Raw genomic sequence first — 12,662 nt, 5'->3', positions numbered from 1 at the left:
GAAGAGCCACAACTGTTCACAATACTCACGGTGAGGCCTCACTAGTACCTTATAAAGCCTCAGCATCACATCCCTGCTCTGTATTTTCAACCTCTTGAAATGAATGCTAACAATGCATTTGCTTTCCTCACCACCGACTCAACCGGGAAGTTGCTTTTTAGGGTTTTCTGCAAAAGGACTCCCAAGTCCCTTTGCATCTCCCCATTTTCTCCCCATTTAGAAATAGTCTACACATTTATTTCTTCTACCAAAGTGCATGACCATACATTTTCCAACATTGTATTCCATTTGCCACTTTCTTGTCCATTCTCCTAATCTAAGTCCTTCTGAGCCTACCCGTTTCCTCAACACTACCTGACTCTCCACCAATCTTCTTATCATCTGCAAAGTTGGCAACAAAGCTATCTATTCCATCATCTGAATCATTGATATACAGCGTAAAAAGAAGTGGTCCCAATACCAACCCCCTGTGGATCACCACTAATCACTGGCAGCCAACCAGAAAAGGATCCCTTTATTCCCACTCGCTGCCTCCTACCAATCAGCCAATGCTCCAATTATACCAATAACTTCCCTGTAATTCCATGGGCTCTTAACTTAATAAGCAACCTCATGCTTTTCAGGACCTCTTTGCTTTTCCTTCCAAGGTCATTGGTACCAATATTTTCCAAGACATCTGGTTGCTCTCCCTCCCTCTCAAATACACTGTGAATGTGATCTGAGAAATCCCTGACCCTGGCACCAGGGAGGCAACTTACCATTCGGATGTCCTGTTCAAGTCCACAGAATCTCCTGTCTGTTCCCCTGACTATTGATTTCCCAATCACTATCACTCCCCTCTTCTCCCTCTTTCCTTCTTGCACGATGGACCTATGCTCAGTGCCAGGAGCCCGGTCTCCGTGGCATTCCCCTGGGAGGTCATCCCCCACAACAGTATCCAAAGCGGTATACTTATTATTGAGGGGAATGGCCACAGGGGTACTCTTTGCCAAATGCCTATTCACATTTCCATTTCTCCTGACAGTCACCCAGCTACTCACCTCCTGCAACTCAGGGGTGACTACTTCCCTGTAACTCTGATCATTTATTTCCTCACTCTCCCATACAAGCTGAAGGTCATCCAGCTGCTGCTCCAGATCCCTATCAGTGTCTTCAAGGATGCACTTTACAGACGTAGTCTCCAACATCCGGCGTGAAGAACACACAACAGCCATTTACTACACTAGGTACAGTAAGAGAAAAAAAAAGAGAATCTTAACAAAAACTTACCCAGAGCCAATGCCTCTTACGAGCCGAAACCTCCTTAGAGCCAAAGCCTGACACCCCTACTCTCACCACTGGCCTACTCCCAACAATGGCCGCCCTGCTTGTCCCTTCTGTACTTTTAAACATGCGTCGCTGACCTGCGAGAAACCTTGTTGATGTGGCCTGCTCCTGCCACTGATTAGGCCGTCAGAATTTTTTGTTACACAGAATGATTCATATTCAGAACCAAATTCTAGACAGGTATTTCCATCACCCTAACTCATTTAAGGAATAGAAAGGCATAGGGGGGCTTTCCAAGATGGATAAACTGAAATAGGAAATTTGGCCATTCTCATCCGAGCTTGAAATCTGGTTGACTTCTCTCATTATTTACTATATGACACGTTCAGGAATAATGTATTTAAACCACACATTTGAATTCTTTAAAAATAAAATTAACCAAATGGCACCTTGTGCTGAATAAAGATTTCTGTGTAAAAGTTCCTTCTCAGACTTTGATGTTGCAATTTGAGTGTCTCTCTTCCTAATTTCCAGTTCGATACATTCAATTTCAGCCTGCAGTTCCTATAAAAGTTAAAGATAATTTGGAAACATCCTGAGAACTTATGTACTTTTTCAAAATCAAAAAAAAAAGTAAAATTTTAATTTGCATACTTTTTAGTTAATCTACAGTCTGCTTCAACTGCTTTTGCCTTTGTTCATTCCAGTTCTCCTAACAGCCTGGAGCTATTTTTAATATGCCTTTCATTAAGGTTATTAAAAAAGAATTTAGTTTGGAGTATGGGGCAGGGTTGTACTTGCACAATTGAGTTGCAGGAGCAGGGTGGTGCAGGTAATAAAGCCACTATCTCACGGCACCAGGGCCCTGGTTCAACCCCGCCTGTGCGGAATTTGTATATTCTCCCTGTGAACCCATAGGTTTCCTCTGAGTGAACTGAATAGACTGAACTGACTTTATTTCTTACATCCTTCACATACGTGAATAAAATTTTTACATTCCATCTCCTTTAGAATGTGCAAATTATAGTAATTTGTAATAAATAGTATGTACAACAGGACAATCAATATAGCATAGACATACAATTGTATCAGTGTGAATTAATCAGTCTGATGGCCTGGTGGAAGAAGCCAGTGGTCCTGGCTTTTATGCTGCGGTACCGTTTCGCGGATGGTGGCAGCTGGAAAAGTTTGTGGTTGGGGTGACTCGGGTCCTCAATGATCCTTCAAGGCCCTTTTCACACACCTGTCTTTATAAATGTCCTGAATAGTGGGAAGTTCACGTCTACAGATACGCTGGGCTGTCCGCACCACTCTCTGCAGAGTCCTGCCATCGAGTGCTCTGATTTCCTACTACATCTCAAAGACATGTGGATCAATAGATTATTTCTAGTAGGTGTACAATCTGGGGGAGTTGATGGGAATGAGGGGAGAATTTTAAAAAAGGATTATGTAGATCAGTAAAAAGGGATCTCTGTCAGTCACTATGGATTCAGAGGGCCAAAAGGCCTATTTCAGTGTATGACTCCACAATAAGTTATCATAACCAGACAGATTGAACTTAATATATAAATGTAAAATGTTGTAATTGAAGAAAAAAGCATGATACATATCATTCAAAGGGCTTCATGATAACCAAGGGGAAATGTTGAAAGATACATGGCAATCGTATACTCAGCCTTGTCTAATCACCACAGCATAGTATTAACAAGTCAAGAAAGCTAAACTATACCACCAAAACAACAGAATGCACATATGAAGAAATCATGCTTAAAAATATCAAAATATAAGAAATATTTGGAGCAAGTAATTCGAGCTCAAACATTCAATCAAATAATGCTGTTTGGTGTACAAGGCTTCAACTCCACCTTCCTAACTGATCTCTTCACTTCTTGATTCACCTGTTCATTTATCTCGGCCTTGAGTAAACTGAATCAAACTAGATTAGAACAACAGATGGTGCAATCCGGGTCATATTACAATCGAGGAATGTGTTTGTAGACCGGATATTGAACCTTTTGCTGTTGGACCCCGGCCATATTCCACCGAGATACAACATTGGGCGTCACAGGAGGTTGTTCCTGCCTGTGGCCATCGAACTTTGCAGCTCCTCCCGTGGAGGGTCAGGCACCCTGAGCCAATAGGCTGGTCCTGGACTTATTTCCATCTGGCATAGTTTGCATTTTGTTGTTTGATTGTTTGTGGTTTTTGGATTGCTATATTTATGCTCTATTCTTGGTTGGTGCGGCTGTAACAAAACCCAATTGCCCTCGGGATCAATAAAGTATATCTATCTATCTATGTCCATTCCCTCTTGAATTGATACGTATGTGAGGGGCCAGACATCCTGACCAACCACCTTGGAAGTCCAGGCAGTGAGATACAGCAAGACATCGGCAATGAGCAGACCTGATATGCTCAGGTCCCAGAACACTGCAACAGCCTATCATATGAGGCAAGATTGGGGTAAAGCCTAACCTGTTAAAACTGGGAAGCAGTCTTGATAGTCTTTAAGTGTAGCTGAATATCAGAAACATTTGAGAACCCTTGACAGGGAAAACAAATTTAAAATTAAAATTGAAAAATAAAAGCACATACTAAAACATTTAAACATAAAAAACTATTAAGAAATTAAAATACAATAAGTATGAATAATTTATTTTTTCGTTTCTAATTCTAAATGAATGGGAAACTGTAGTAAGTGTGTTATAGGGATAGGCTATTTAAGCCTAAAGACATGGTTCATTTATTTGTCTAAGGAGATCACAGAGCCACTAGAATGAAAGTGCTTAGTACATAGCTCAGAAATAGTAAACTCAGAATGTGTGCCTGTAGGACAAAGTAGAAAACACATTCAAACTATCTGAAGGGAAATTCATCAGACAGCTATCTGGAACAAAGAATCATGGAGAACTGCTAGAACTGGAGGACGTATACAATACAAATTCATCATCTTCAAGCAGTAAGGGAAAAACAATGGGAAAATGATGCTACAGAAGAAGGGAACAATACATACATGAAAATTAAAAACCAACATCCCTAGACATCGAGGATGCTGAACATATTAAAGTGTTTTCACATTAGTGCTGTATTTAACTCAAATTTGTAAAAATCTGCTAGGACATAGTTGTAAATACCTTCATTTCATTCAGCATTTTCTCTGCCTCCTGTGCAATCTGTGGTGGAATACTCGCAGCTTTCTTAGCTTGCTCTCGTGTTAATACTTGCAGTTAAGGAGCAAATTTTTAAAATGTTATCAGCAATATTGACAGAACATTAGAGTTTACTATTGTGATGGTTATTCCTAATAGATAAAAAACAAAATAACTTATGTTTGGTTTTATTATTGATTACATACAAGATATGAACTAAGTTTTATTTTTCTAGAAATTCTAAAGGATATAGAAAACTGGTCTCTAATTCCAACAGGCAAATCTGCTGCTTAAGATTCTTTATGTATTCAGTTTCAATTGAAGCCAGTGGCTTTGCTGTCCATTTTCTGAAATGGAAATACAGTAGATCAAGTGGGAACCAAGCATGTGTATTACTTCATCATTTTGCAATCATTTACATCAAGCAGAGATTCAAGGCATTCATTGTGATTGAGATAACTGACTCAACTTCTTGAACAGCTATAGGCTAATTTAGACAGGTGTTATGCATTGCATTACATTCCTGATGTACCTTTTAGATACTAGTAAGGCTTTGGGAGACAGGAGGCAAGTCACATATGTAGACAACACTCCTCTTGAACTTATTTTTGTAGATAATATATAAAATAGAGCAAGCCACTTTTTAGCACTGATAAAATGCCGGATGTCAAGACGAAAGGTCCTGAGTTCGAATCCAGCCGGCTCCCCTGCACGCTTTCCATCCGTGCTGGGTTACGAGCTGGTGATCTTTTTGGAAACTCACCCGGCAGAAGGCAGTGGCAAACCACTGCTGTAACTTGCCTTGTACGAGGTTCCCCACTACGTCAGAGAGGCACGGAGGGAAATCGTCCACTAACCGGAGAAACTCCAGATGCGACGTACCTTTCCTTTATAATTAACTAGAAGAATTAACATATTCTGTTCTTTGGACTCAACTTCAGGATTTTCAAATATCAGAATCAGAACTTCACCGGCATATGTCATGAAATTTGTTAACTTAGCGGCAGCAGTACAATGCAATACATGATAAATATAGAAAATAAATAAATCGCAGGAAGTATATACGTATATTAGATTGCAAGAACAGTAGTGCAAAAACAGAAATAATACAAAATGTATCCTCAACATTTTGGTTTAGTTTAGTTTGAACAGTTGAAGTATCAAGACGAAGGATTTAGGAAAAAATCGAACCTTCAAAATAAAAACTGCATTAGAGATACAAGAACAACTCCAGATAAAGTGAGCCATGTCTTATACATTCAGAATTAGTCAAATGGATGTAATTGGGCAGCACAGCCACATAGAACAGAAACGGCCTGGTACTGTGCTGTCTCTCTAAATGAGTTACACTTGGAAAACATAGCTTTTTTGACATACAAATATTTGGTATTTGCTTTTTTTATTACATTCTTATGCACAAAATATTGTTAAAATGCATAATTACATTAAGTAAATTACTACAATCAATAACCACTTGCACTTATTTGATATCCTTAGCATAATAAACCCAGTCCGAATCACTTCACAGGAATGTCAACAGGCAAAATTCAACAGTGAACCACATGATTAGGTGGCAAAATCTTGCTCAGAGAGTTTAAAATTGAGAAATAATTGAGCAAGTCGTGAATTAGGAAAAATACCGTACTGTGCAAAAGTCTTATGCACATACAGTATATATATGGTTAGTAATGTTATGTATTGCACCGTACTGCTGCCACAAAAAAACTAATTTCATGACATATGTGAGTGATAATATACCCAATTCTGATATGCACCTCTGTTGTGGACTGAGAGTGGGAAGGGGGCAAGGAGAGGGAAATCATGGAGGGAAGTGGTGTTGGGTAAATTGAAGGGATTGAAGGCAGATAAATCCCCAGGGCCAGATGGTCTGCATCCTAGAGTGCTTAAGGAAGTAGCCAGGAAATAGTGGATGCATTAGTGATAATTTTTCAAAACTCGTTAGATTCTGGACTAGTTCCTGAGGATTGGAGGGTGGCTAATGTAACCCCACTTTTTAAAAAAGGAGGGAGAGAGAAACCGGGGAATTATAGACCGGTTAGCCTAACATCGGTGGTGGGGAAACTTCTGGAGTCAGTTATCAAAGATGTGATAACAGCACATTTGGGAAGCGGTGAAATGATCGGACAAAGTCAGCATGGATTTGTGAAAGGAAAATCATGTCTGACGAATCTCATTGAAGTTTTTGAGGATGTAACTAGTAGAGTGGATAGGGGAGAACCAGTGGATGTGGTATATTTAGATTTTCAAAAGGCTTTTGACAAGGTCCCACACAGGAGATTAGTGTGCAAACTTAAAGCACATGGTATTGGGGGTAAGGTATTGATGTGGATGGAGAATTGGTTAGCAGACAGGAAGCAAAGAGTGGGAATAAACGGGACCTTTTCAGAATGGCAGGCGGTGACTAGTGGGGTACCGCAAGGCTCAGTGCTGGGACCCCAGTTGTTTACAATATATATTAATGACTTGGATGAGGGAATTAAATGGAGCATCTCCAAGTTTGCGGATGACACGAAGCTGGGTGGCAGTGTTAGCTGTGAGGAGGATGCTAAAAGGATGCAGAGTGACTTGGATAGGTTGGGTGAGTGGGCAAATTCATGGCAGATGCAATTTAATGTGGATAAATGTGAAGTTATCCACTTTGGTGGCAAAAATAGAAAACAGATTATTATCTGAATGGTGGCCGATTAGGAAAAGGGGAGGTGCAACGAGACCTGGGTGTCATTATACACCAGTCATTGAAAGTGGGCATGCAGGTACAGCAGGCAGTGAAAAAGGCGAATGGTATGCTGGCATTTATAGCGAGAGGATTCGAGTACAGGAGCAGGGAGGTACTACTGCAGTTGTACAAGGCCTTGGTGAGACCACACCTGGAGTATTGTGTGCAGTTTTGGTCCCCTAATCTGAGGAAAGACATCCTTGCCATAGAGGGAGTACAAAGAAGGTTCACCAGATTGATTCCTGGGATGGCAGGACTTTCGTATGAAGAAAGACTGGATGAACTGGGCTTGTACTCGTTGGAATTTAGAAGATTGAGGGGGGATCTGATTGAAACGTATAAGATCCTAAAGGGATTGGACAGGCTAGATGCAGGAAGATTGTTCCCGATGTTGGGGAAGTCCAGAACGAGGGGTCACAGTTTGAGGATAAAGGGGAAGCCTTTTAGGACCGAGATTAGGAAAAACTTCTTCACTCAGAGAGTGGTGAATCTGTGGAATTCTCTGCCACAGGAAGCAGTTGAGGCCAGTACATTGGCTATATTTAAGAGGGAGTTAGATATAACCCTTGTGGCTACGGGGATCAAGGGGTATGGAGGGAAGGCTGGGGCGGGGTTCTGAGTTGGATGATCAGCCATGATCATAATAAATGGTGGTGCAGGCTCGAAGGGCTGAATGGCCTACTCCTGCACCTATTTTCTATGTTTCTATGGTTGGGAAAAGGAGAAGAGAGAGGGGAGGGAGCAAGAAACTTTTTATAATGATCAATAAACCAATCGTTTGGAGTCAAATGACCTCGCTTTGAGTGTGTGCACCCAGACCAATTCCCTGCCCCGGTACTGCTTCTCTGCCACCTGTGCCACACCCCTCCACAGCGCCCTATCCTCGCAATTCCCAACATCCTTTGTTACAGTAGTATGCAAAAGTCTTAGGCATCCTAGCTACATATATGTGCCCAAAGACTTCGGCACAACAGTGTACATCAAAAACTGTATGAAGACTGGGAAGAACAAGAAGGGATTAATTTTCTATATCATAAACAGACATGTTTCAGACCCCACTTGGAGTACTGTGCTCAGTTCTGGTTGCCTCACTACGGGAAGGATGTGGAAACCATAGAAAGGGTGCAGAGGAGATTTACAAGGATGTTGCCTGGATTGGGGCGCACACCTTATGAAAACAGGTTGAGTGAACTCAGTCTTTTCTCCTTGGAGCGACGGGGGATGAGAGGTGACCTGATAGAGGTGTATAAGATGATGAGAGGCATTGATCATGTGGATAGTCAGAGGCTTTTTTCCAGGGCTGAAATGGCTGCCACGAGAGGGCACAGGTTTAAGGTGCTTGGGAGTAGGTATAGAGGAGATGTCAGGGGTAAGTTTTTTTTATGCAGAGAGTGGTGAGTGCGTGGAATGGGCTGCCGGCAATGGTGGTGGAGGCGGATACGGTAGGGTCTTTTAAGAGATTTTTGGATATGTACATGGAGCTTAGAAAAATAGAGGGCTATAGGTAAGCCCAGTAATTTGTAAGGTAGGGACATGTTCGGCACAACTTTGTGGACCGAAGGGCCTGTATTGTGCTGTAGGTTTTCTATGTCTCTATGTTTCATTAGGAACTTTGACAGAATCTGTTTTGACATTGGCAAAGGATTTCAAATGAGAAGATTGGGGAAGGATGAGCAACGATCTAGGAGGCTACGACTCTTCTAAAAAAAAAAAAGAGATCTAAGAAAGAAAAGGGATTGGAAATAAATTCAGAAAATGTGTAGCTCCAGTGGTTGATGATTGGGTTGAATTGTTCTCTCATCTTGGCAATTTACTTGCAAACTTTTGTCACCATACAAGGAGTCATCATCAGTGCACTGTTGATTGTGGTGTGTCCTCTGAATGCCAGTCTGGAATTTTGCCCGCATTGGTTCAAAAAAAGGATCAAGGTTTACACGTTTGTTTACAGAATTGTTCACGGGAAACAACACTTTTATGAATTCCCTTGCATGCCACGTGTTTGCAGAGTACTCCCCTCGATATTGCTGTTGGCTTATGCGTGGTTGAAATTCCATGTTCTTGGACCAGCTGAGCTGTTATTTCTGAGATATTTCGAATGTACGGAGGGTCCACTGTCTTGTTGCTTCTTGGTTGGTGTGTTGTTGACCTCGTAGGTATCTTCAAATGAAGTTCTGTGAATATTCGTTTTGTGCAAATGCTTTAAAAGAGACAAGCACGTCCAAGAATGGTAGTTTCCCCTCAGTTTCTGTTTCAGTAGAATCACAGAAGGCACTTTGGAAACTTCTGTTTATCATATGGGAACACATACAGTTCAGATCCTAAATTATCAGAGCAATCATCCAAATGTACCCAACAAGAGCCGTAACAAAACTTTGTTCCGAAGAGCAGACACACACAGCAGAACTAAAGGATTAAGCGGAGAGGTACCTCTTTAAAGTATTTGTACAAAACTGATAGCTACAGAACTTCAAACGAAGATGCCCAGGAGGTTGACAATGCACCAACCAAGAAACAACCAAACAGGTTGTCCTTCCACACATCTGAAAAAATCTTGGAAATAACAGCCCGACTGCTCCAAGAACATAGAATTTCAGTTGCACATAAGCCAACAGCAACGTTGAAGAGAGTACCTTGCAGACCAAAAGAACAAACCAAACTATTAGACAAGACCAATGCAGGGACTGCAGCAAATATTACATCAGCAAAATTGGGAGAAAACTATCCAAAAGAATCCATGAACATCAACTGGCTGTAAAGCGGCATGACGAATTCTCCCTAGTCTCTACCTGTGAAGATCGAGGGGGACATAAATTCAACTGGGCATCAGTGAAAGTCATGGCACAAGCAAACACACTGCATGCAAGGGAATTCCTACAAGCGTGGTTTTTCACAAACAATACTATAAACAAACATGTAGATTCGATCCTATTTATGAGCCAAGGCAGGCAAAACTCCAGACCACAACACATGAAGTCCGCCACACAACCAATGAGCGATTAGATTGCCTCCACACATTACAACTGAGTTTCCAAAATAGTGACCAATCAGTTGATTGATAAGTATCTAAAAGCCAAGCATTCAGAGGACACTCCATAATCAACAGTGCACTGATGATGTCTCCTCGTATGGTAACAAAACATGTGCAAGAAGGGAACAACTCAACCCAATAAGAGAAAAGGGATGTTGGAGACTGGGTTGCAACCTGCAAGGATAGAGTAGGTAGTTGGTATTAATCGGGAGCATCACAGATTATTAATAACATCACAGAACAAAGCTAGGAAAGGAAATTCGGTGGTCAATAGTTTAATGCAAATTGTAGACTAGATCAATGGACGATGAAGAATATAAAGAGATATGGGAGAGAAACTAAAGATGCAAGTTTAGAGATTGGCATGGAAAGCTTTAAATGTTTGGCCTGGTCAGAAAAGGAAAGCATGTAGAGAAGCAGAAGCTACCAACTAATTACAACTAAAACTGAAATTAATAAGTGTATAATCTTCTTGCATTGAAGTAGAGGGGAGGGGAGGGGAGGGGGACTTACACATGATGATTTTCAATACAATAAGGGGTACATTATTGTATAGTGCTACTTAGCAGTAATTTTTCATAAATATTTTCCACGGTTTACAGTCAAACCTAAAGTAATTTAAGGGTCTTTTTCCAACACCTTTTGAAGTTGTTAGTAAGGAAAGCGATTGCAATGTTAGCATTCATTACAGAGGACTAGAACATAAAAGCAAGGATATAATGCTGTGGCTTTATAAGTCATTGGTGAGACTGTACTTGGAGTATTATGAGGAACACTATCGGGGAAAGGATATGCTGGCACTGGAAAGGGTCCAGAGAAGGTTCACAAGAATGATCCCAGGAGTGAAAGTGTGTGAGAAGCATTTGATGGTGCTGGGCCTTTACCTGCTAGAGTTTAGCAAAATGTGGGGAGATCTCATTGAAACCTATTGAATATTGAAATGTCTACATAGAGTGGATGTGGAGAGGATAGTGGGGGAGTCTAGAACAAGGAGGTACAGTCTCATAAGAACATAAGAAATAGGAGCAGGGGTAGGCCAACTCTCTGCTTTCTATTAGTTAACCAATCCTCTATCCATTCTAATATCACCCCCACTCTATGCCTCGGAATAGAAGGATGTCCCTTTAGAACAGATATGAGGAGGAATTTCTTTAGCAGTAGGGTGGTAAATCTGAGGAATTTATTGCGACAGATTGCCGTGAAGGCTAAGTCATCGGATATACTTAAAGTGGTGGTTGATATGTTCTTTATTAGTAGGGGTGGCAAAGGTTAGGGGGAGAAAACAGGAGATTGGGGCTGAGGAGGATAAATTCTGGTAACCTAAAAAAAAAAATAAATGTGTATTAATTCCTAATAGTAATCGAAGGAGGAATTCATCCAGTACACACTGCTGTGTTCTTTTGATTGATGGTAAGTGAACAAAATCAACACAGACACTTAGTGCAGATACTGCCTTCATACAATGCTATTGATGACTGAATCCCCCAAAACTGCATTTTCATTGTAACATTCAAGATGGTTGTAGATACCTTCAAATTTTTCGTAATTTCTAACTTGTTGAAGTAGTGAAATGTTTCATTTTCACTCCCAGCTGTTTCTGGCATATCCAAGCCTGAATGCTTAAAAATCACAGTGAGGAAAACAATTCTAGATTGCTTTACTGCTTACTTCTCACCAACCATCAGTACAAAAATCACTGCTTTTTAAACAGAAACTCAAGCAGCTGATGCTACTTAAAAACTGTTCACTCGAAGTACAGTCTGGTGTCCAACAGTCATACAAGTGCACGTGACTGATGCTAGTTAGAAACTGTTCAGCAACAGTCTCACGTCCCAATTAAGCAGCACAGTGTCAGAATCAGGTTTAATATCATCAGCATTTGTCATGAAATTTGTTGACTTTGTGGTAGCTATACAATGTAAAACATAATAATAGAGAAAAAACTGAATTACAGTAAATATACTGTATATAAAATAGTTAAATAAGTAAGGGAGGGTTTAAACTAATTTGCAAGGGGGATGGAACCCGGAGCGATAGAACAGTGAAAGAACTGCATGGAGTAAAGCCAGATCTAACATACAGAGAGGCTTTGAAGAAAGAGAAACAGAATAAAGGATGTAAAGGTAGTAAGGTAGAAGGGCTAAAGTGCATGTACTTCGATGCAAGAAGCATCAGGAACAAAGGTGATGAACTGAGAGCTTGGATACATAGATGGAATTATGATGTAGTGGCCATTACAGAGACTTGGCTGGCACCAGGGCAGGAATGGATTCTCAATATTCCTGCATTCCAGTGCTTTAAAAGGGATGGGGGAGGGGGAAGGGGAGGAGGGGTAGCATTACTGGTCAGGGATAATATTACAGCTACAGGAAGGGAGGGTAATGTAGCAGAATCCTCTTTTGAGTCAGTATGGGTGGAAGTCAGGAACAGGAAGGGAGCAGTTACTCTATTGGGAGTATTCTATAGGCCCCCTGGCAGCAGC

The 12,662-nt window shown here is 41.0% G+C and overlaps 1 protein-coding gene across 4 annotated transcripts in view; it reads right to left on the bottom strand.

Annotated features, from left to right (window-relative positions):
* The window catches only part of LOC140195180 (uncharacterized), an 82,328-nt gene that overhangs the window by 46,111 nt on the left and 23,555 nt on the right, over positions 1–12,662 (bottom strand). For 3 of the 4 annotated variants that reach the window (XM_072253087.1, XM_072253076.1, XM_072253097.1), the window contains exons 3-5: positions 4,667–4,762; positions 4,401–4,479; positions 1,716–1,830 (exon numbers count right to left, since the gene is read on the bottom strand). In XM_072253087.1, the coding sequence (XP_072109188.1) occupies positions 1,716–1,830; positions 4,401–4,479; positions 4,667–4,762 (290 nt within the window). The remainder of the gene's footprint in view (positions 1–1,715; positions 1,831–4,400; positions 4,480–4,666; positions 4,763–12,662) is intronic. The other variant, XM_072253106.1, reaches the window with a different exon arrangement.

The sequence above is a fragment of the Mobula birostris genome, chromosome 1 (genome assembly GCF_030028105.1).
Source record: "Mobula birostris isolate sMobBir1 chromosome 1, sMobBir1.hap1, whole genome shotgun sequence".
NCBI lineage: Eukaryota > Metazoa > Chordata > Chondrichthyes > Myliobatiformes > Myliobatidae > Mobula > Mobula birostris.
Note: the sequence above shows the minus strand (reverse complement) of the source record. Positions and strands in the feature narration are given on the sequence as shown.